The following is a 23,294-nucleotide window of genomic DNA, read 5'->3' on the forward strand; positions in this document are numbered from 1 at the left end:
CCCCAGTAGTGTAGTTGTTCAGTTCAGGTTGTGGATGTTCAAACTCCCCCGTCTTTAAAATGCTTCAAGATGAACAACCCTAGATCAGCTACTGGATAAGACTGAGAAAATATTGATGGTTGTTTTCCAATGTCATGAATTAACTTTCAATCTCAACCTTGTGATATGATCAAGAACATTTACACTTGGGATTTGCTGACAGTAACAAAAATATAGATTACTTGCAGCCTTATTGTTTATAGAAGGGCTGGGTGACACGGTTAAAGATATTTACTGTATGTCATAGTAACACAAAAAAAAGAATTCTTTAATGACTGTCATTCAGCCCTGCCTTTAAATGTGTCAAGACACCCAAACATGCAAATCATCATCGAGTATGTGTCGGCAGAATTGTGTCTCATACTGAGGATGTCACCGTTTTATCTCCTCTCATCAGTCTGATTAGATTGTCTCAACCAATCACACGCAACCTCCAGAGGCTGGGCTATGACACTGCACCGCCCCCTGCTGGATGAGAACAGGAACCTGCCCCCAGGACCTGGACTAAAAAGAGAGCAAATATGAATATTTTATTTTTGGTTTATCAAGGTGATAATTTATTTTTTTATTGTACCTTTACCCCCCATATATGTTGGGGTAAATGTCTTTTGTCTTTTACATGTCTTTTCCCCTAAATGTATAAGATATAAAGAAATTTAAGTGCTTCAAAAGACGGTGTGTGTGTGTGTGTGTGAAACGGAAAAGTATAAACAGTATTATTCGAGCTGACTCAAGTCTGATTCTGATTTGCTGCCGACTCCGTCTCACTCTGATACTGACTTGGCATCGACAGACAAAGCCAGAATGCTCAGGCTTGAGTCTGCTCACTGAGCCTCTGACACCTCTGTGGAGTTGTTGCTCTGGCAGGAATTATTTCTTCAATGCACGTGTGTGTGTGTGTGTGTGTGTTAGAGCAGGTGTAGATGCCATCTTTAGTCTTTGGTTTGTTTCACTTCACCGTTAAGAACTGCATGCACGTCTACACCCTCCTGTTTGAGTCGGGTTTCCAACATCGCGTCTTGTTACAGTCCTCACATCAGTCTGATGCAACAACAGTCCACACGTCATTTCAGACCTTGATATTTATTCATTGAAATTAACCTCAATGATTGATCAGAGTTCATTAGCAGCATTTTCTGCATCTGACATCGTCCTGTCTGTTAGAACAGTGGAAGTACGTGAGATTAAATCTTTCCAGAAGCTTTTCTGTTTGTGTTGTAATTACTGTCTGAACATACTGTATGACGTCCTCAGGTGAAGACCTCCTGTATCTACAGTGTTGGAAAGGTGACATGGTTTTTGATGCAACACCAGCAGTTAATGGAAAGCTGAAATGTCCAATGACTGCCAAGTGCTGCAGAGATGTCTTCACATAATTCAGTGTCAGCAGAGGTCAAACTGAATTCTTACAGATAAAACACAGTTCTCTTAGGCTGATAACAAATATATTACACACTGTATGCCTAAAACAATAAAAGAAGGAAAAAGGAAAACGCCTACCCTCATTATACAGTAGGCTGTATAAATATATTCAAATGTTAGTAAAAATAAGTCCCATCCTAAGTAAAACTGTGAAATGATAGATGGCCAATAGCAGAATAGCCAATTAATTATTGTAGTTTATTTTAATAATTGTTAGTCAAAAAAATGTCAATATTTGCACATTCACATATCAGCAAAATATCTTTTTTCACTTAAATATCTCATTAAGACAGTTCTGTGCAGTCACCTAAATCACAGGCCACACTGTGCTCTCATTTTAATGGAAACAACAATCAGTGTTGCTCTCTGTTAACTAACTTTCTGTCTTTGAATAAAAGGTTGCATGTGGAAATAATCCAGCTGCAGCTACGACATTTGACAGCTCAATGGAAACTTTAATGACGTGTCTTTCAGCTGAGTTGCAGGTGTGTGAGGTGCTCAGTGACACAAACCTCTCAATTATTCACACATCGATTCAAGCGGTGGAGTGAAAGGTGAAGGAGCGACACCACAAGCATTTATAAAAGGGCGAGGAGTTGGAGACAACAAGCCACATGTTGATGAAACATAAAGGTGACGAAAGCTTGTACTAGTGACTTTTTTAAAAGTAACATTTACAGTTGATCGTATCCTCTGATATGCTTTACTTCCAGACATTGCTCTCGTTCATGCATCATCAAATAGTAGAAAAGCACAAAAATATGAAAATAAAAAAAAATATATATATCATTTAGTTTTGCTTTCTCTGGTAAATATAAATGATGTATGATGTGGAAAACATAATAGAAAATAATACGCTTTTGTAATGACTTTCTTTGAAATTTCCTCTGTCTCCTCACTCCTGTGTCACCCTGGTGTGTTGCCCTGGCAACCATAAAGGTCAAACTCCCGGTACCGGATGTAGTTCTTCAGTCGCTCCGGCAACGGCAGAAAACTCATGAAGACAGGTGATCGGAGATGAAGGCGTCCAAGACAACGACGGATCTTCAGCCGACACAGATGCTGCAGACAGCGAGCGTTTTCTGAGGAAGAGGAGGAGGAGGATTGATGAGCATCACTTCACTTCACTGTATTCTACTTTTCTCTTTAACTTGAATACTTTTGTGTTATTGAACTCATTTTGATGCGTCAGGATTTAATTTAACAGTGCTTGTGATGTGTGCATTAAATAGTAGAACAAACACAGGTTTGACCACTATCATTAATTATGGTTCCACTCCAGGAATAAGTGTAAGGGGAGGTCACACTAAATACTTGACACCTTAACCTAGAGAAGCTCTTCATCTGCATAGTTAAATACAATATAGTCAAAAGGAAGGAATCAGCACTGAATTTGAAATTGATATCAATACCATATAGAAAATGTTTTCTGACTTTCCAACCTTCTTTATTGCTTATAGGTTTTGAGGACCAATAAAGTTGGATTTAGTTCACCTTGTAGCCTGCAGATGTCCGGCCACTCTTGCTGCTCCATCACAGCCGCCTTCAGTTTGGTGCACAAGGTCACGTGATCCACGTAGTCCAGCAGGATCCGAACAATGTGACCCGAGAGGTGCTTCAGCCAAGAGACTGTGATCACCTCACAGAACTGCACTGACAGACAGAGACGGCTTAAAGACAAACACCAGTGATGCTGACGTGCAACGTGAGCGGCAAAAGAAGTTGCTCCCTAAAGGTACAGTGTGTAAGATTTAGTGACACCTAATGGTGACATTGCAGGTGAATATCACTCACTACGCCCCTCCCTCCCAAACATGTGGGAGAACACATGAGCTGTGGTACAGTCCGGTACGGTTTGGAATGGTTAAGCCCTGGATCAGGCTTGTGTCTCGACTGAGAACAGTACCTTTACGTGTTAGGCGGTGTGTGCGCCGTGTGAGTGAGATACGTAGCGTGACGTACCGCTGCGTGGACAACGGACGCGACACAACAGACAATAACACATCAGCAGCTCGGTCTTTTTCTGCTCTGTTTGTTTCAACAGGAAGTCAAACTATGTGTGAGAATAGACTGCTGGCGTTGAAGACGCTGACTGTCATTGGTCTAGCTCGTCCTGTACCTTACCATTACTCTGGTAACCCCCAAGGTAAGGGTACTGAAAAAATCGAAGTACTGTTCCAAAAAAGTACAGTTCCAATCTGTAAAAATCTGCCAATGGTAGCCTTCAGTTAAGCAATATCACACAAGAGTGTTGTTCAGGGTTAGGGTTAGACTGTGATGTGGTCGTAATGCCACACACTGAACCTTTAAATTACTTTCTTCCTCATTCTGATCCTCGGTTTGATCTTCAGCAGGTCAACTTGACCTTGTCTACATGCCTACATGCGTTTAGTTGCTGCCATGTTCTTGGTTTAATAGATATTCGTGTTGATGAACAGGTGTACCTAATAAAATGGCCACCATTTTAAAGATAAATGATACAGACACTGAATTTTCAGGTGTGAAGACACCAGTAATTCTGTTCTATAAACACAGGTTGGGGAACTGTTGGGTCCGGGTCATATTCATTACCATGGTGTCTTTGATCACAGTGTTGCTCCATCCCTCATAGTCGTCAGGTATATGGGAGTTGTTGCCGTAGGGACAGTGAAAGCACCGCTCCACGTCGTAACCATACTTACACAGCATTCTGAGTACCACCTAACACACACATACAAAACAGACCAGACTAGGAATAGTGAAGAATATTGTGTAAAAGTGTAAAAGAGACAAGAGACAGTAACTTAAAATGTAGTAAAACTGATCAACAGCTGCAGTTTACCTCGTCTTTGAGCGCATACTGCAGAGCTGAGGGAAAGTGTGTGGTGTTTATTCTGCAGTAGTAGTTGACGTTGGCTCCAAACCTCAGCAACAGGTCAATCAATTCATAGTTGCCCACACGCAGTGCAACCTAAGTGCAAGACTCAATGGATCAGCTACACTGTTGTGACATAACTGTACATGTGTGCCTGTTTCACTGTGCCTTGGGGACAAATAACGTTTTATGGAATTGAATTGAATTGAATGGGCTGTTTGTTTCCAACACACACACACCTGCAGACATTTGATTGGGTCTTGGTTGGTCATGGCTCCAGCCTCCAGCAGCAGTTTGGTCGATGGCACGTCATTATTGGAGACTGCGAAGAAGAGAGCTGACTTCCTCTCATCGTCAAAGCCACGGCGAACCCAGGAGCTGAGCATATTGTTGGGATCATAACCAGCATCCAGCAAGGTCTGATGGGAGTTGGGGAGGAGATGGAGTTTAGTTGACGCGAAACCAATCAGAAATTTCACATCGAATTATCTTAATGTTGTAATTTATGTCTCGCATGGCAACAAGGTCAAAGTGTTCTGTTACATACAGGTTAATAAAGTCTCACACACACACAAACACCCATAGTACCTTGATGCATTGTGGATGTCCTCCTGCAGCAGCAGAGTGTAGAGGACTCATCCCACTTTCATTTACGTCTTCCACTGAAGTTACTGGAATCAGCAGCTTTAAAGCTCTGAAGAACACACACACACACACACACGTATGCATGTATGTATGTATGTATGTATACATACACAACATTGGACATAAAAAAAACTTCTGTATATACCTTTACTTAAATACTACTAATACTTATGATGATGATGATGAAGGCAGGGGTCCTACATCTCCCACAATGCAAGTGAACAGCACCGATCACTGTTTGGTAACAGTTTGGTTGAAGCGGTTTTTAAGTTTCCTTGGTTTCTTCCTCAGATTATTTCCTTCACTGTTCACCAGCACTATTACTATTGAGTAATAGTTATTTTATTATTTTATAGCTATTTATTTTTGATGAAATAAAATCAATATTATTATATTGTATATTATTAATAATGTTAATATTATTTAATAATTGACTTTATTAAATAATCATGTTTTAAAACTAGGTTTATTAAATTAAATAAATGAAGACAGACATACAGTAGCTAAGTAAGATGAATTATATATCAAACAAATATGGATGAAAAGAATACAATCAAACATTTACTGCAGGTGTCCTCTGTGTGCGACGCGGTGGATGGGCATGTGTCCCGTGTGCGTGGCCACGTTGGCGTCTGCCCCATATGTCAGCAGCAGACTGATGACGGCTGGATCTCCGGCTGCAGACGCCTCGTACAGGACAGACGCCTCATCCTGCGCCTCGGACAGAACATCTGCACCTGACAGTTCACACCACAACACAACACAGCATTAAGTGACATGCAAACCTAAGCTGTTTTATAACACTATATCATTGACGTAACAACAGGTGACGACTCCACCTAACTGTGGAACTAAGAATAATGTATGAACTCTATAAGAAATCACAATACACAAAGTAAATACTGAGAGTGGATGGTTGTTTGTCTCTATGGTCCAGGCTGTACCCCGTATTTCAGCTTATGTCAGGTAGGATTGACACCTCATGTGGAGAATAAAGTAGTATAAGATAGATGGATAGATAATTTGAAGATATAAGTACTCATTTCACAAGGCCTGTTCAATTCAGCTGAGCACTGACAAAGTCTAAGACTAATATTCCTCAGTTTAATTCCCTTCAACAACACATTTTCTCTGTCATCACTTCCCTGCTCAACACTGTCTACTAAACATGACACCCTGTACCTCATACAGTACAGCCCCACTTCAAAAAACACAAACTATCCCTTTAGGTGGAATTTATGATGTTCTGACTGATTACCATTAATTTGATCATTTCAGAAAGATCTACATGAACCACAAAACACTGTTGTACATGTTTGTTGTAACATACTGTACTTGTATTGTTATATGAGCAAATCATTGTGTGCAATCACTGCAATGCACTTTAAATATCTTAGAATTATAGCTTTATGTTATTTATTTTCTATGTGTGTTCATTGTATTGTTCTCAATGACAATATTGACAAAAAGTGACCCATGCTCTCTCACCTTTGTGCAGAAGAGTCTGCACCACCTCCAGGTGTCCGCCCTGAGCTGCCAACGCCAGTGGTGTGAGGCCGTAGTGGCTCCGAGGGTCTGGCCAGGCACCAGCGTCCAGCAGCAGGGTCACTAGCTCTGCTTTGCCCAGTCGTGAGGCCTCGTGGAGGGGTCGACGTCCGTTACAGCCCTGCTGGTTCACTTTGGAGCCCTGCTGAAGCAACAGCCTCACCAAGTCCAAGCGTTCTGAACGGATGGCTGCAGAGTGAGACGATATATGACAGTATGTGACATTTTCTTAGTTGAGATTACATGAAATTCATATTTGACTGAAATACTGACAGGTTCAGAAAGTCAAATGTTCATTTAACTGCTCAGGGTTTTGTAAAAGAAAGAAAGAGATAAATTCAGCCAAATTCAAAAGTACAAAGTTTGGTCTCTTTACACATTATATACTGTATGTTAGAAAAAAGCGGCTGATAACATATGGAATAAATAATTATCCCACCAATAAACAGAGGTGAGTCCTGGTCCTGGTCCTGGCAGTCTGGCTCAGATCCATGATTGAGAAGGAAGGAGGCATTTTCTATAAGACCTGTTTCTACAGCCAGGTAAAAAGGAGTCTGACCACGGAGAGTACGACACTCCACAGCATCAGGACCTGAGGCTGCAGAAACAGACACATCACTCTTATCCTTCACCAACTCTGTTAAATACATGATTTATTCTGTTGATGTGCAGAGTCAAAAGTATAATGATAAAATGCAAACCTTTGAATGTGAGTTCCAGGATGGTTTGGTTGCTCTGAGCTGCAGCCTCATGGAGCGGAATCCAACCTCTGCTGTCTGTCTGGAGAAACTTGTCTTTGTGGTTGAAACACAGTTCCCTCAATAGCTTCTCATTACCTACAGAGATGCACAACAACAGCATCAAACATCTATGTAACAGTGTCAGTTATAATTTTGTGACATGTATAATTTTTACTGTCCATTGTTTTGCCTGACAGACATGGAACGTTTCCCTATTGCCAATTATTTGTAGATGCCCCTGTGTAAATGAGTTTGTGTTAAATGCATACATATTCATAATGTATGTCATTTATTATCTAATAATAATAAAATTTGTGTTTAAAAGATCCATCGTAACAAGAGAAACTTTACTAACATTTACTGCCTTTTCTGAAACACCCAGAATTGTCTTGAAAAGGATAACCAGCCTTTTCCAAAAATATATATTTAATAAGTGATTCATAACATCATTTTAAGCATGTTATTTGAAACATACATTCAATAAAAGTCTGGGTAAAGAAATCTTTGAATGAGACTATCCTCTTTCAGTGGGGAGATGCTCCACTATTATGTTCACCACCTGCTTTGTGATTGTGTGTTTGCTGTTTGGTGCTTGGTAGTCGCTTGATGTTACAGAACATAACTGTGTGAGAGTGAATCAGAGCAGGAGAGCAGGTCATACAGCTTCATGCTGTGTCCTCACCCACCTTGTCTTATAGCAGAGAAGATCGTGGTGCTGTCTGCTTTTCTAGAGGAAAAAAAACGTGTGCACATAATTCGATCAGACAAAGAAAGTTGATGAGATCCAATCTGTGTGAGGGATTGTGTGCAACGATGGACAGTCCTTCAAAAACGAACAAACTGAGCAGCGTAGATAATACTTTTATTCTGTTCCACTGACTTCTTGCCGTCTTGTGCTGTCGACTCTCTGTGAGTTTCCTTCTGTTTGTTGATCTCCAGTAGACTCTGCTCTATCATGTACTGAGTGTCTGCATCATCTTCATCCTCCTCTTCCTCCCCCAACCTGAATCGCCAAGACTCCATATTGTCCTCATTAAAGGGCCCCTGCCCTGTTCAAAGAGGGGGGAAAGTTTAATGGACACAACATGGCTAAAAGTGTACGGACACTCAAACCCAGATTTATAATGTAACTTAACTTTTTTCTGGTGTCAATGTAATCTGCTGCAATCATGTTTTAATGTTTACCCTGGGGATAAAAATCTATCTGAGGTTGCCCCTTCACTCTGCAGTTGAGTCCTACAAAATATTTGTAATATTTCATTTCTTAAATATGAATATTTAAAACATTTTTCAGAAAAGTTAGATTCCTGTTGATCCTCAGGACTCAGCTGTCATCTCTTCTGTCAAATACAAAATTTGGGACATATTTAGACCCTTAATAAAGATATAACTCCTGACACGCTAATCTAACCTCCACCATTGGGTGGTGACAGATGTGATGCAAGTCAAACAGAGGCCATAGATTTTCCTACATTATGTGATTCTCCCTAATTAGAAAAAGACAGCCCCATCATCCTATAAACACTGGGCTGAAGAGGTGATTTCTCACCTTAAACCTCAATGTGGAGGACATTTCTTTACTGCTTCAAGCATAAACTACCTGATCTCTAATGTGTTTGTTTGGAACACATTTGCTAGCCTCTTTGGAACTGCTTATAAATTACATTATAATACTATAAAAAATACCACGACTGATTTAGAACTTTCCTGACAAATGAATACAATTGTTTTACATCTGCTTCCGGTCATTTTTCAGGACTGACGCCTCATGTTTGCTCATTGTGTGATCTGTTGGTTTTCTCTTGTCTCTCCATAATGTCATAAGGCTTCTGAAGAGCCTTGAGATGATGTATGTTGTGATTTGGTGCTGTTTGTTTTGTTATATTAACAAGATTCATCTTTGTTGAAACTGATAAACCAGTAAAAACTCACACAGAATGACAGCGTGTGTGCGTGCATGACAGACAGATGTACAGACACTCGTATAGTGCTGTAAAAACAGATTCTGTACAGGTCTAGAAGGCATATGAAAAAAAAACTTGAAATTGTGTTTTTAGATCAGCAGTCAGTGCTGGCTTTCATCAATGCATGATGCCATTATACAATAACACTTAAAAACTTACTTACAAATAACTTATCAAGATACTTTGCATCACATTTTGGGCTAACAGCAAATTTTACCTTGTAGTTTTGTTGGTAGTGTGGTTTCCTTCCCCTCAGCTGTGGAGTCTCTGCAGATCAAAGACGATCTGTTGTTGTTGTTGTTGCACGAGCTGGCAAGTTTTCCCCTGACATCAGTTTGCCTTCGTTGGTTACATTAATACAGGATCCTCTGCTGCGATGAACTCACTCAATCAACTTGTCTGTCTTGGAAAATTTGAGTGTAGTAGTAGTAGTACTTCTGCAAAATGTCAGGAGCTTCGGGGCTCTGGCTGTGGGCGTTGTGGGGAAAAGGATACATGTTGCTATATTTACACCTGCAGCTAAATTTATGCAGTCATCAGTTCAGATGTGACTCAGCAGCATTAACTGTGGCCTGCTAAAACTCACTGATCACGACTTTACACTTGTTGAATGACTTGTGAGTATGCATCTAATCAGCCAATCACATGACAGCAACCCAATGTATTTGAGCATGTAGTTACGGTCAAGATGACCTGAATCAGAATGGTGAAGAAAGGTGATTTAAGTGACTTTGACTATGGCATGATTGTCGGTACCAGACAGAATGATCTGAATGTCACTAGCTTCTGACATATTAGGATTTTCTCACACATTCATCCTCATGGAGCACTCATGGGTGAAAATGCCTCGTTTAACCTGACTAGTTAAACCACTTGTTACAACCATGGTTATCACAAGACTATCTTTGAACACATCAACATTTAAGCTGACAATGATCAGTGAGGACACCATTTGTTATTTTATTGTGGGACTTTACTGCCAAGGTTCCCAAATGTATACACCTCCAATCTGAAGTGTTAATCACAACAGTGGCCATTTCTGCTGCAGTTCTACTCCGATACAAGCAACTGGACTTGCGTGAGTTTCACCTCACTGTAAGAGGCTTCTTCAGTTCACACTGGTGATATTCAACTGAGGAAACCAAGATGTGAATCACTAGGAAATATCAGACACTGGCTATGAATGTATGAAACATTGTCAACCCTTTGAATAAAAGTGGTGTAAAATTTCTGTCCACCTAATCCAATAAAATGTAGGATTTGGGCCAATGTAACCAATATCAATTCAAATTGTAAAAAAACAAAAAGTACCAAATATGTGAAAAATCAAACAAGACACGAAACAACCGGTCTGAATTCAAAATGTGTTTATTTCATTTTCTGCTTTCAACTGTTTATGACCTGGGTCTCTCCTTCTTGCCTTTGTAGAGTGCCAGCAGAGACACATTGGCCACCTTGACAACCTTGAAACGAACTCCGGGAATATCACCAACGGCGTGACCTTTACGTCCAAATCCTGCCACCAGAACCTCGTCGTTCTCCTACAGCACAAGGAGGCAAAGAAAAAAGTTGGTTACAGAATTTATTAATGTCATTTAACCCTGTAACCCATATCATAGACAACTATATACAATCATGTTTACATAAAGAGAAAAGATTGCAAGATGGGAAGACACTAGGCTGCAGCAACATTTTAGCATAAGCTGAAATGTTAACAAAATGTTCCCTGGCAGATTTTGACCAAGGACCATAACAAAATGCTGCTATGATAAAGGCAACTGATTTGATCTCATAATGCACTCGGTTAGATGTTGTAACAATGTTGTAACAATGTTGATTTACTACAGCTTAATTTTCTTCTAAAGACTTCTCATTTATCACATCAACAGCAACACAACTGTATATATAACTCTGGCATCTACCTCGATGAAGTTGAGACAACCATCATTGGGGACGAAGGCAGTGATTTTCTTGCCGTTCTTGATGAGCTGCACTCTCACACATTTCCTGATGGCAGAGTTAGGCTGCTTAGCCTCCACTCCCCTGTAGATGGGGAAATAAAAACACTGATGTGATATAAAATTACAGACCTTTATCGTCGACGTCAGGGACATGTGCAAGTTCCTTCATGCCATCATGCACTCAGAACTTTTCTACACAGAACTGCTCGAATTGGAATTTCTGTGATAAGTCGATCAATAAAATGGCAATGCAAGTTACAAGAGAAATGAGTAACAGACTGGAGATTTTAAAGACCAAAAATCCAGTCTTCCATCTGGGGAGGGAAGTGGGCCAGTATTTAAGGTAGAAATCTAGTCAGAGCAGACCCACTGTCAAGTCCACTCTATCAACTAAAAGTATGGGCCTTACAAGATCAGACGTTGTTCATTGAATAACTATAGGGTTGTTCCATTAGCCATTGCTTAACCTTGTGTTCACAGTTCAGTTGGTTGCATGATACTCACACTTTCTCCAGCACGATGCCTTTAGCATGAGAAGCTCCTCCGAAGGGGTTAGCCTTCAGGGCTGTACCCAGATGGGCCTTCTTGTACTGTTTATCGTGCCATTTCTGCTCACGACGGTGGTTACGGAGCTTCCTGGCTGTACGCAGACCACGACACTTTCCTGGAAAGCAAAGTACAACAGTTATGTGGCAAATCTAAACTTAAACTGGTATGACTTTTTTTTTACTAGAAAAATTACAATAATGGTGTTATAATTAAAGCGGTGAATGTTCATTCATAAGATTTGTTTCAAAAATAAAATCCTATAGTGGTAAAGCACAGGTGTAATATGTTCCTCAACTTATAAGTCATTTCTAATTTTTAGTTAATTTTGGACCAAATATTTATTATGAGTATATCGTTTCTACATTTTTTTATGTAAAATATCAGTTACCATTAGTATTGTGATACAATTTTAAGCTAATTGCCCATCCCTACTGAGTAGTTGCTTTTATCTAAAACGTTTGACTTTTCCCCCCCACATGACCGGGCTTTCCTGACCAGACTAGATGTTGAGTGGACCCCAGCTCAAATGACTTTGGGACCCCTGGTTTAAGTGACCGACGAAGAATGACTGACAGTGAGCCAACTTGCAAAACACCAGGACCAGTCATCTTCAGTCACGACTCACTTCTTGCTGTTCATGTAAGTTTTCTTCCAACATATTAACTGCTATAGACGTAAATTCGGCCACTGCGTTGAAAATAGCTGAGTGCAAATAAGTTAAAAGATCTGAAAACTGATCGAAAACCGACCGTAAACCAACGTTAAGCGTTTTTCAAGCAACGATTTCCCTGAAACCTCGGGTATAACCAGGATCACACTCTACTAGTGACGGACACTCAATCATACATAATATCGAAATAAAAATGATTTAAATGCACAGTTGATACCTGAATCACATAAATAATGTGAGTTGACAGTTTACACAGAAATAATAAGACAAACAGTGTTGAGCTAACTATGCTAACTCGCCGCCTGTGTCTCAGGCGTGATATGGCCGCTCCACGTTGTAGCGGAAGACGGGCGTAAAACGAGTCAATTTTTAAACCACGGGTGGTTTTAATCGACACAAACACGTCGTAAGCAACTCTTAAGATATTCATACAGAGCACCGATATTCATAATCGATGAAAAAATTGGAAGAATACGGCATTTTTGACAAAATGTGAGACATACCCATGTTTTCACGAGCGAGCCTGGGATCGAAAGGAAAGGCCCAGGGTGCACCGCGGTGAAGATGAGACGCAGGACCCTGGCCGGGGTGGCTCCACAATATGCCTGACTTTAATTATCACTTGGATGCTTTTTATTTTTAAAATAAAATATTACATTTGCACACAGCTAAAGGGATTCAGAGGGTGAGGAAGAGGCAAAGAAATCGTCTTTTTAATATAAATAACTTAATGTAAACTAAGCATACTAAGGACAATCTGCTTAAAAAATATTGACAATTGTCCTTTGGATAATTATATTCCAATAAAAACACAACATATAAATTGGCTGATATTACATTGTCTCATTATGTGTGAATAAAATGTTGTAGAGGATGCCTGTATGTCTGAGTGAAAACCGGAGGTTGAACCAGTACTTTTAGGTGTTCCAGGTTTCAATATCCAGCGTTTTGGATATCCTTTAAAAATGTATACATACCTTTTCACTATTTGAATGACATTTGTCAGTTAACATATGAATAATTACATTCACTGTTCTACAGTATTGATGGTGAAATTGATCAAATATCTGAAGTGCTTTTTGTGTAATTGTCACTTTATCTGCTGAAAAATGAATGTAATGTATTTTTGACTGAGCTGACCTGACCTGAATGTCTAGGTTGGTCTCCATCAACTGTCTGTCTGTGATTGGATGATGCATGAGTATGTCAAAGGGGCTTAAAGTCAGTGGCCTGATTAAAGTGGATTACTAGGAAGAGAGGAGGGACAAAGACTGTACCAGCATCACACTCTGGTCACCACAGCAATGACTTTACCGTGGAAACACTGTTGCATCTTTCTCCTCCTACATCTTGAGCCTTCTTCTACCTGCCTCGATGGTCAACCTGCTGACAGGTAGGTGGGGGAAAGATGGCACTGAAGAAGCAGTTTGATCTTAATGGTTATTGTTGCGGTTTTTGAACCTGCCTGACCCTTTAATCTTTGCCTCTTGACACGTTCAGCTCAAAATGACTCATGTGTTGGAAATAACTTGGCCCCATGCATGATTTTGTTTATTGATTATTTGTATACCTTCTTTGCAGCTGTATGAGGTGATTTTCTGTCTAAAATCCAGTCATAGTTGAAACAACTAGTTAGTTAACAAATTGGTTGGTACAAAGAAAATGGCTACTAACGACTATTCTGAAACCTGATGTATTTATTTAACCCAAATTTCAAACAAGTAAAAACAAAGTGTGCTTGTTACTGCCACTTTGTTGTAAGGATTGCCATATACTTCTTTCCATTACCCATGTTCAGAGCAAATATAGGACATCATGTCTTCCTTTGTAAAGAGGCAGAAAATAAAGGAATGGAGGATAAAGGTGGTAGATGGAGGTGCAGCACATCTGCCTTTCATGTAGAAGTTTGCATTATGTTGCACACATGATGTTATTTGATGTTATCAACAATCTTTCCCTTAAAATAAAAATAAAATTATCTTTAGATATTGAACATGGACTTGGAACAAACAAACAAAATAGAAATCCTGGTTATGAAACTTAATCTGGGTGTTTGCAAAACTGTTTATTATCAACAAAATGTAATGAGGTAATGAAATAATGTGTCTGCTAAATGTCTGAACAGACATCTGCTCATGTGAGATGTTTTTCAGTGTGCAGCTGTTCACGGTATACAAGAAAGAAGCTGCAAAATCTCCTCTTGGCCAAAAGCCGCCTCCTCTCCAGTCTCCAAGTGTTGCACAGAGGAGGTTACTTCAGCTGCCAGGAGCTGCAGTGCCCTACCCTCCCCTCAAGGTGTTGTGGTTTTCCAATTTGTGACTCTGACCTAGAATTAATCATTTTCAACCCATCCTTATTACACACCAGTATTGAACACACACAAGCTGGGCGCAGGAGCAGTATCTGCACCTGAGGAGCAATGGGGGATTGAGTGCCTTGCTCAGGGACACCCCAGCCCTTGGCCCTTCCTGGGATACTAGTGTGTCAACTTGCATCACTACATTGTGTATTCCTGTCAGTGCCTTGCATGTAAAAACATTATTTAAAATTACATTTATTTTCAAGTATTAAAAGCACAAGAAGTATGTGGAGTAGTCAATTTTTTCTTAATTACAAGCTGTCATTTTTAAATCCATGGATTTAACTGAAGTAAAATCTGTAAAGTAATTACAGCTGTCAGACAAATGGAGATGAGTTAGAAAGTGCAGTATTTCCCTCTGACACAAATCATGTATAATTCCACCACTGTCTACCCACTAGGTAATGTCCAATGCAGAGCCATGCATCATGTTCCAGGCCCGGAAACTGTCTCTGCGCTATGAGAACCAGAAGCAGCTGGACCTGACAGAGCAGGCTTTTTCCCCTAAGAAGACTGTGGACACCAGCCAGTCTGTCTGCTATCACGACAAGGCTGTGTATGTACACCTGTCTGTGTGAATGTCCAGTCTGTCTGATGTATACAAATCTTAAAGACAATATTTTTCTTTTTTCAACTTAATTTATTGTATATTTTTCCCAAATGAGGTTAAACATTATTCAGTTCCAAGCACAACAAAAATAACTGTTAATGAAAAGCATACTGAGATGAAAACAGATGGCATAAAACAGAATAGAATAGAATTAAATAGAATGGAATAGAATAGAATGCTTTATTGTCAATGCATATAATACAACATAACTATGCTGTGCAGCCATTTCCAGCACATATTTAAAAACATACAATAAAAACATGAAAAACTAAAGTGAACAGTCATAGACTACAAAAACAACAGCGATGGCTGCCACAAATAAATAATAAATAAGGTGGACAAAAGCTGGTCAAAGACCAGGAAGCTGTAGTCAGATACAGGGCATCAAAAAATATATTCAAAGTATAGAACTACAGTATGTGTGTGTAACAGCAACAATTTAAGTTTAGCAAGAGCAAAAGTACAAATTGATACTGAAACATGTATTAATATATAGAATAGTACAAATAGTGACCCTAATAGTGACCCTTGTAACTTTGTGTGTGTATGTGTGTTTTGAAGGCTGGTCATGAGGTTTGGTGATGTAGAAGATTTAAGAAGCCTATCTATCAGGTTTGTCAAACCATCCGTCTGTAAATTATGCACCACTATAACTTATAATGTCAAATTAAATGGCAGGATTGATGAAAAATCAACGTTTCATGTGTGTCATAAATGTGACGTTTTGACTGACAACCTTGTTCCCTCAGACTGCAGCTGTCCAACACTTTCTACGAGTCTTCAGGTCAGTGGTGGTTCTCTGTGAACAGTGTCTCTCTGCTCTACAACATGTCCGGAGAGGCATCATTCAATGCGAGCGAGGTTTATGCTCCCACCTCCTCTTCCTACCACTGTCTCCATGTCAGCAACCTGCAGCACCACAGCGCCCTGCTGCTGCCCAGCAGCGACCATGCCCACCGCTGGACTGTCACCTTCACCGACTTCCGGGTACACGTCTGTCACCCTGCTGACACACTGACTGACTTGCGATTTAAAAGGACCATATAAACTAGAAAAACAATCATCATGTATCTTTTAACTGATACACTGAATAATAAGTTAATGTCAAATCATCATTATTCCAAGGACAAGTAAGTAATAAAATGTAAAAAAAAAAAAAGATTTGATCAAATGTATTCCCTCATTTAAATAAAAAGTACACATGAGTTGGAAAAAATGGCTTATTCATAATGTGGTTACATTATGACATTGGGCTTAGTTTTGTATACCTTTTCTCTTTATGTAAGGATAAAGGATGAAAATCTTTCAACCATCTCATTAAAATCTTAATTATCTTAATTATTTTCCTCTCCTCAGATTCAGGCGTTCAACATCTCCTCTGGCAGGTTTTCTGCTGCGAGCGACTGTGTCACCCTCCTGACACCAGCCATCCTCATGGGCCTCATCTCTTCCCTCATCCTGCTGCTGGTCCTGGTCTATGCTCTGCACATGGTCATCCACCTGAAACACATTGACAACGAACACAAAGCTGAAGTCTACTTCCCACAAAACCCCGAACAACGAAAACCCTGTTATTTGGAAAATAATGCAGAGGAACATTATCTTCAGTGTGAACAGGAAAACCGATTTGATGCTGACCACTGACACCAAACCTAATTTTTTACATTGATGTTAATAGTGTTTTGTAATTTGTGAATTTCTGTGTTTGTTTTTATAACAAGTTTCATAAAAATACAGATTGAAAAATGAAAATTTGTTTTATTCTGCTTCCTTTTACTTTACCTTAATGTGCTAAATTACTAGCAACCAGGAGGTTTTTTCCTCTTTATGTTCCAAAGCAGAAAACATTAAACCTAGGCTGAACTCCCAATTCTATGCCGTGAACACTCAATTTGTATAATATAGTAGTAATTACATTTTCGGAGTATAATCACCTGAAACTTAGAATCATATAAACATGAGTTCTAATGAATGAAGCTGCTGAGTTTAACTTTTGATCATCCCTTCACACGTCTGTATGTACGTACCTGTTGATTACATCTATGTTTACATACAATGTGATCTCTTTGCTTATAACGGGTCCAGTGCCTTTCTTTCACTCTTGCTCAGTCTGCTGCCTCAGACCCAATCGGTGTCACTTCACTGGAAAACTAGGCCACTACAGCAATCTCTGAACTGGACGTGGAGCGATTTCTTCAACACAATAAAGCTGGAAGGTCTTTATATCATAGTTGATACCATGTTAACAGGTTAACACAGGGGAATAATTAATACAGGATAATACAGCATATGAGTAATATAACTAAAATTGACTAGTGATATTTTTCCAGCCCCTCTGTTTAAGTTTTGTGCATGGTCATTTGCCTTCTCATTTTATGCGATTGTAAAACATATTACTTTTCCATTTTACTTTCCACTGTAATAACACAACAGAGAAGTGAAGTGAGAGCCAACAACAGAAACAAAGAGGGAGTGAGGCTTAACCTACAAATAGCTGTTTCTATGCAACACCCCCGGCTGACTTTGAGAACAATTTATAAATGCAAACAGTATTTCATGTACCACTACTTTTATGTTCTTTTGTAAGTAGTAAATAAAGTATATTCAACTTCGAAATTGTAATCTAGTAGTTGCCCATGTGAAGCTAATCCAATCATATACCATCAATATTTTTTTTTAAATGAAAAACGTTGTATTTTTAAAGCCCTCTTCATCAAGCCACTCCATTCCAGTGCCAGTTTACTTTTAGTTTTCCTACATAGTCCTAATCCGCGCTCCAGTCCAGTAGGGGTCGCTTCCAAAAACAAGGGGAAATAACACACCAGAAGAAAAAGAAAGAAAACTCTCGCTCTGACACCGAGTGACAGTTAACATACGAATTATTTAAATATTTAAGAACTACATCTTGTTGAAAGATGAGGTTCTATCGCTGAAGTCTTTCTGATGTTCAGTTTTTAAACCAGTCCGCTGCAGGTTGGCTCTTAATTGTGTTGTTAATGTTTTTTGTCCGTCCATGTTAGCATGTGGCTAACCAGTCAGTAGCGAGGCAGCTGTGTCTGAACCTGGCTGTTCGTGTCACCTCTTGGGTGTAGCTTAGTTTAGCGTTGTTGTTGTTGTCACCCTCCTGCCACCCTCCTTCATGTTCGTCCGCCTCCCCGCTCTTCTCACACGGTTACCCCGGCATCGCCTGTCCTTTGTTCAAGCAAAGCCTGTGACCCAAGCCTGCCGCTTCCTCCACGGTAGGATGGAGCCAGCCGTGGTGAGATGCCTCCCCGGGGAGCCCAAGCTCACCATCTCCTTCACTCTGAACGGCAGCAACAAGCACATGCTGCGGGACCAGGACGAGCCGCTGGGTAAGGCTCTGGCCCGGATCTCCCACAACAAGGCGAAGAAGCCGAAGAAGCTCAAGGGGCAGCAGCCGTGTGAAGCCCCGGAGCCCCCCGCGGTGAAGCTTTACCACGGAGGGGACGAGGTCCCCGACACGGTGCTGAACTCCGAGGCGTGGCGGGAGGGATCCGTGCTGCAGGTGGGCGACGTTAAATTCTTTGTGCAGAGAAACGCACCCACCTTTACCATTGCCGAGCTGCCGGTATCACTGCTGGCTGGTTTCCCCGTCTGCCCCAAACTGGAGGTGGAGTTTGGGAACCTGCAAGACTGCGAGTTCACCTGGTACAAAGAAAAAGCGCCTGACACAAGGTACCTGTTCATGACCAATCAGCGTTTCCCCACACATTCTGCAGATCATCAAAGTGTTCCGACCCAGTTTCTGTTAACGACTGCAATAGATATAATAATTATTATCTAATAATAATGATATAATAGTCATTATCTAATAATAATTAATTATCTATGTTATGATCTCTATACAGACTAAGAACTATGGCCAGAATCAAAGTGACACATGTAAACATGTAAAGATTTTATACACTTACTAAGTGGAAAAAATTGGATTTAATGTTATTCCTTTGTTTCCATCGCTTTTTGGATCATGACTCTTGTAGAGTGCATGCAACACAGTATAAAACTATTTACATAAAGAAAACGGAACTTGTACAACTACCACACCACAGTATAGTAACACACACTTGACTAAGTGAAGCGGCAGAATTGTTGTGTTATGCAGCACATTTGTTCTTATTTTTTTCCTTTGTCTTGTTCTTGTCCCAGTCCTGAAGCTGCTGAGGAAGTCACAGGTCAGGATCCAGGTTGGACGCAGGTAGGATGTGGGAGAGTCCATGTCCCATCCAATCAGGATATCGGCTGCAGGCTCAAACTGCGCTGCACACCTAAAGATGGAAGTCGCAGTGGTTCTGCCATGGAGCTGCTCTCTGTGGCAGCTGTGGAGGCTGGACCAGGCATGTGCACGTTTGACAACCGACATGCGTACACTGTCAAAGAGACAGAGTGGCCTACTGTGAGGGTGGTGTCATACAACATCCTGGCTGATATCTACGCTCAGACAGAACTGTCCAAGACGGTGCTTTACCCATACTGCGCCCCCTATGCCCTTCAGCTCGACTATAGACAGAACCTAATTAAGAAGGAATTGGCTGGATATAATGCTGACATCATCTGTCTGCAGGAGGTTGACAAAGGTAATTGGTGCCAAAATGACTACTGATCTGACAGAAATTCAATCAATAATTTTAGTAATCAATTGACTCCAGGTAATACATAAAATATAGATGGTTTTTTGAGCAATACTGTTCCATATGAATGAACATACGGAGAAGGGAAGTTTTTTGGACAAAACCAACATAGGCTAATCAGGAGATCAAGGTTGAGTTGATAAGTAGAGATTCTGCATTAGTCAGTAGTGATCAGGGCCAGGAGATTCTGAAAGCACTAGTGCAACAATTGCCTCAAACATGACTCAGAGTTGAATCGGGGTCGATTAAAACAATTTAAATATTTAAAGATGACTTGTTATTGCTGGGATCTTGCAGTAAGGGTCATCTATGAGAAAACATTTTTTTCCATGTAAAAAAGAAAGTGATGGTTTCCAAATTACTTATTATTTTGTTATATTGTTTTGTTAAAAAATAGTAATTATTTGTCCGTTATGTTTCTGTCAAGTAACATGATAATTAGTCAACACTGCTTTCTGCCTTTCCTCATATTCTCTGGACTCCTCAGGTGTGTTTGTGGACAGTCTGATTCCCTCTCTGGATGCCTTTGGTCTGGAAGGAGTTTTCAGGATTAAAGAGAAGCAGCATGAAGGACTGGCAACTTTCTACCGCAGGTCAGGTGTGCTAGGTCTCTGAATCTCAAGATAAAGTCTTTTGTATTGTTTTTTCAAGTATTGGCTGATGCAACATTGCAGCCACACTGACAAGTCTGGCTTTGGTGAGCACATGTGAGAACACAGCAGTAGAAATTTAAAACACCACACAGATGGACGTAGTGCCGTGACAGTTTTTGCAACAGTTTTGGTGCATGTAGGTCAGTTTTTTTAATAGCTTCTTCTACACAGACAAAATTCCACATACAAATCAAACTTGAAGCTCTAATATTTGTTACCTATATTCATGTAGTTGAACAGGCAGCAGTTTTCTTCACATCTGAAAGTGTAAAGTGTTGCTGTCACATCAAAATGAATAGAACATTTGAAACTGCAAGTTTTTTCCCTTTGTAATTGAATTTGTTGTCATTGTTTGTCACTTATATTTGCTTATGCCAAAGTTCTTTGTATTACATGATTCATTCTAGGGTTATTTTGGGTAGTTAAAAATGAAATTAAAATTATGCTCTGTTTTCAGGTCAAAATTTCAGCTGTTGAGTCGTCATGACATCATGCTGAGCGAAGTGTTGACCTCTGACCCCATCCACTCTGAGCTGCTGGAGATGATTTCTGCAAATGATACCCTAAAGCACAGGATCCTGCAGAGATCCACTACGCTGCAGGTAGTGCATCTTACCTGAGAACAGTTTGGTAGAAACCTGATGACGAGTGTAACGAACATTGTAAAATCCAGGCCGGCACATTTTTTGGACTGATTAGGAGAAGGAGTTTGTGCTTTAATAATTTAAAGTTCATGGGCGGTAGGAAGACTGGTGCTCAACATGCTAACAACTAGCTGCCAGCTAAACTGGAAACCACCTAATACTAACAAGCTGAAAGAAAGGCATATCTCCACCTAGACTAGTGGGTTCAATCAGCATTTGAAATGTTGAAATGTAAATATTTTTATAAAAATAGAACATTTTCAGTGGTTGGTTGTTGGTTAGGTTGTAGCACTTAGAGCATACACTGAGAGGATTAAAAATCAATAGCTTCATCAATTCATCGTGGAATTAGAGAGTTTAACTCAGTTTTATTTGAATTTACGAATTACTAATTTTTCTACAGGTTACGTTGCTTGAGGACCTGCATAAACCAGACAGGAAGATCTGTGTGGCAAACACTCACTTGTACTGGCACCCAAAAGGTAAAATAGCTCATTCTTCTGTTAGATTACACCTCAGTCACTGATGTAAAAATGTAGAGTGACCATCGTTATAATATGTACATGTGAACAGATGTCAAACATTTATTTAATTTCTTTTGCAGGAGGGAATGTTCGGTTGGTTCAGATGGGTGTGGCCCTGAAACACCTGAGTCGTGTTATCCAAGAGGTTGCACCTGGAGCCCCTTTGCTCTTCTGTGGTGACTTCAACTCCTCCCCGACCTCAGGTAAGTCCATGCTCAAACAGTATTGCCACTCTTTACATTTTAACTGTTTATTTCACTAAGTTAAGCTGCAGTGCTTAACCTTTGGTAATTTTTGTTGTTGCTGATGTTATTATGTTATATGTGAAGAGAAACAGTGTATTATTATTTGTATGCTGCGTCTGAAAATGTTCTGTCAAGCAATGCTAGCAGATGTGACTGAGGATGTGTTTGTGTGTATACAACAGCAGCAGCAAAGAGGTTAACAGGAGCTAGAAGCATTTTGGAGCAGTAGAATTCACAAACTTTTTGTGGGCTCTAAATATTATAAATTTGTTCATCTTCTCTTGTCTCAGGTGTGTTCCAGCTGGTCACAGAGGCTGTGGTTCCTCAGCAGCATCCAGACTGGAGCAGCTCAGAGCCTGAAGAGTCTTGCAGTATGGAGCTATGCTCTGATTTCCCCCCATTGTTGAGTGCCTGCAACCAGCCAGCCTACACCAACTATGTGGGAGGATTTCATGGCTGCCTGGATTACATCTTCATACAACCAGACAGCATACAGGTACAAATACCAAGGCTGGTTTCACTCTGGACGTGTGTTGTGGCTCTACCATGCAGAATGTCTTGCAGTCTGAAAATGTAAAATCACTGTATTTTACTAAGTTTTCGGTGAATCCTGAAATGATTAGTAGTTGTGCTGTATAACTAAACAAGGAGGCTCATTGTGTGGGTGTGTTTGTGCAGGTGGAGCAGATGATCCCTCTGCCCAGCCATCAGGAGGTCACCACCTATGAGGCTCTTCCCAGTGTGGCTCACCCTTCTGATCACATTGCTCTCGTATGCGACTTGCGCTGGAGTCCCTGACTTTTGAAAAGTGCAGTTGCAGAGTGATTGGATTTTTTTCATACTTCAATGAAGTTTGAGAGTGCAAATGTGATCCTGCAGTTTTTCTGAAGAAAAAGGAAAATTCAGGAGGAACTCGGACAACACTGTAAATGTGACTAAGAAACTATTATTTAAAGATGTTAATAAGCAATAATAGTTTTCATCACTGATATTCAGTGTTGGGTATTCACACCACACATACATACATCATATTGTCACATTTCTTAATTTAATTTTAATTTGAGCTCATATTACTGCTGAAGTGGTTACTCCTGTTTTTCCTCTTCACCTTCTGAAACAGATGACCATTTTAGACCAAATGTTGAAATATTTATTATAATTATGAGAAGTTGCTCAGCTGGTGGGATTTAAATTTGTTCAATAAATTTAAGTCGACTAAAA

At 40.1% G+C, this 23,294-nt stretch overlaps 4 protein-coding genes and 1 long non-coding RNA gene across 6 annotated transcripts; 3 read left to right on the forward strand and 2 right to left on the reverse strand.

The window, feature by feature from the left end:
- The first annotated feature begins 2,029 nt into the window (after nt 1-2,029).
- On the forward strand, nt 2,030-4,719 carry LOC122768235. Its single transcript, XR_006360287.1, has 3 exons — nt 2,030-2,094; nt 2,401-2,590; nt 2,922-4,719. It is a non-coding gene; the product is annotated as an uncharacterized LOC122768235 (long non-coding RNA).
- On the reverse strand, nt 2,088-9,668 carry LOC122768233 (dynein axonemal heavy chain 12-like). Its single transcript, XM_044024068.1, has 13 exons — nt 9,427-9,668; nt 8,126-8,294; nt 7,932-7,972; nt 7,207-7,341; nt 6,945-7,103; nt 6,449-6,694; nt 5,526-5,697; nt 4,904-5,009; nt 4,555-4,734; nt 4,283-4,411; nt 4,033-4,161; nt 2,956-3,109; nt 2,088-2,543 (listed from the first exon to the last, which is right to left on the reverse strand). The coding sequence occupies exons 2-13, from the start codon at nt 8,266-8,268 to the stop codon at nt 2,368-2,370; spliced, it is 1,770 nt and encodes a 589-aa protein (XP_043880003.1). The 5' UTR covers nt 8,269-8,294; nt 9,427-9,668; the 3' UTR covers nt 2,088-2,367.
- Nucleotides 9,669-10,561: 893 nt separating this feature from the next.
- rps23 (ribosomal protein S23) lies at nt 10,562-12,972 on the reverse strand. Its single transcript, XM_044023383.1, has 4 exons — nt 12,893-12,972; nt 11,675-11,834; nt 11,132-11,252; nt 10,562-10,750 (listed from the first exon to the last, which is right to left on the reverse strand). The coding sequence occupies exons 1-4, from the start codon at nt 12,894-12,896 to the stop codon at nt 10,604-10,606; spliced, it is 432 nt and encodes a 143-aa protein (XP_043879318.1). The 5' UTR covers nt 12,897-12,972; the 3' UTR covers nt 10,562-10,603.
- Nucleotides 11,831-17,431, forward strand: atp6ap1la (ATPase H+ transporting accessory protein 1 like a). Of its 2 annotated transcripts, XM_044023380.1 has the most exons (7): nt 11,831-12,358; nt 13,547-13,782; nt 14,543-14,684; nt 15,150-15,304; nt 15,920-15,970; nt 16,108-16,345; nt 16,715-17,431. In XM_044023380.1, exons 2-7 carry the CDS (start codon nt 13,694-13,696, stop codon nt 17,000-17,002), a joined length of 963 nt encoding a protein of 320 aa, XP_043879315.1. In that variant the 5' UTR covers nt 11,831-12,358; nt 13,547-13,693; the 3' UTR covers nt 17,003-17,431. The 2 variants fall into 2 exon arrangements, with proteins under 2 accessions (XP_043879315.1, XP_043879317.1); XM_044023382.1 differs by having other exon boundaries at nt 15,920-16,142.
- A 731-nt stretch (nt 17,432-18,162) lies between these two features.
- pde12 (phosphodiesterase 12) lies at nt 18,163-23,294 on the forward strand. Its single transcript, XM_044023378.1, has 8 exons — nt 18,163-19,054; nt 19,526-19,953; nt 20,495-20,600; nt 21,118-21,262; nt 21,708-21,786; nt 21,909-22,031; nt 22,364-22,569; nt 22,752-23,294. The coding sequence occupies exons 1-8, from the start codon at nt 18,498-18,500 to the stop codon at nt 22,869-22,871; spliced, it is 1,764 nt and encodes a 587-aa protein (XP_043879313.1). The 5' UTR covers nt 18,163-18,497; the 3' UTR covers nt 22,872-23,294.

Source organism: Solea senegalensis, linkage group LG4 (genome assembly GCF_019176455.1).
Source record: "Solea senegalensis isolate Sse05_10M linkage group LG4, IFAPA_SoseM_1, whole genome shotgun sequence".
Taxonomy (NCBI): Eukaryota; Metazoa; Chordata; class Actinopteri; order Pleuronectiformes; family Soleidae; genus Solea; species Solea senegalensis.

Excerpts from the sequence above, each read along its gene's own strand:
- LOC122768233 (XM_044024068.1), bottom strand. The coding sequence starts at position 8,268 with ATGGAGTCTTGGCGATTCAGGTTGGGGGAGGAAGAGGAGGATGAAGAT. Across the intron at positions 7,973-8,125 it reads ACAGCACAAGACGGCAAGAA|AAAAGCAGACAGCACCACGA; the intron begins GTCAGTGGAACA and ends TTTTTCCTCTAG. Across the intron at positions 5,698-6,448 it reads GCAGACTCTTCTGCACAAAG|GTGCAGATGTTCTGTCCGAG; the intron begins GTGAGAGAGCAT and ends GTGAACTGTCAG.
- rps23 (XM_044023383.1), bottom strand. Across the intron at positions 11,253-11,674 it reads GGCATCGTGCTGGAGAAAGT|GGGAGTGGAGGCTAAGCAGC; the intron begins GTGAGTATCATG and ends CCCCATCTACAG. Across the intron at positions 10,751-11,131 it reads GTTGTCTCAACTTCATCGAG|GAGAACGACGAGGTTCTGGT; the intron begins GTAGATGCCAGA and ends CTTGTGCTGTAG.
- atp6ap1la (XM_044023380.1), top strand. The coding sequence starts at position 13,694 with ATGACTTTACCGTGGAAACACTGTTGCATCTTTCTCCTCCTACATCTT. Across the intron at positions 14,685-15,149 it reads TGCCCTACCCTCCCCTCAAG|GTAATGTCCAATGCAGAGCC; the intron begins GTGTTGTGGTTT and ends TCTACCCACTAG. Across the intron at positions 15,305-15,919 it reads TGCTATCACGACAAGGCTGT|GCTGGTCATGAGGTTTGGTG; the intron begins GTATGTACACCT and ends TGTGTTTTGAAG.
- pde12 (XM_044023378.1), top strand. The coding sequence starts at position 18,498 with ATGTTCGTCCGCCTCCCCGCTCTTCTCACACGGTTACCCCGGCATCGC. Across the intron at positions 20,601-21,117 it reads CTGGCAACTTTCTACCGCAG|GTCAAAATTTCAGCTGTTGA; the intron begins GTCAGGTGTGCT and ends CTCTGTTTTCAG. Across the intron at positions 22,032-22,363 it reads CAACTCCTCCCCGACCTCAG|GTGTGTTCCAGCTGGTCACA; the intron begins GTAAGTCCATGC and ends CTCTTGTCTCAG.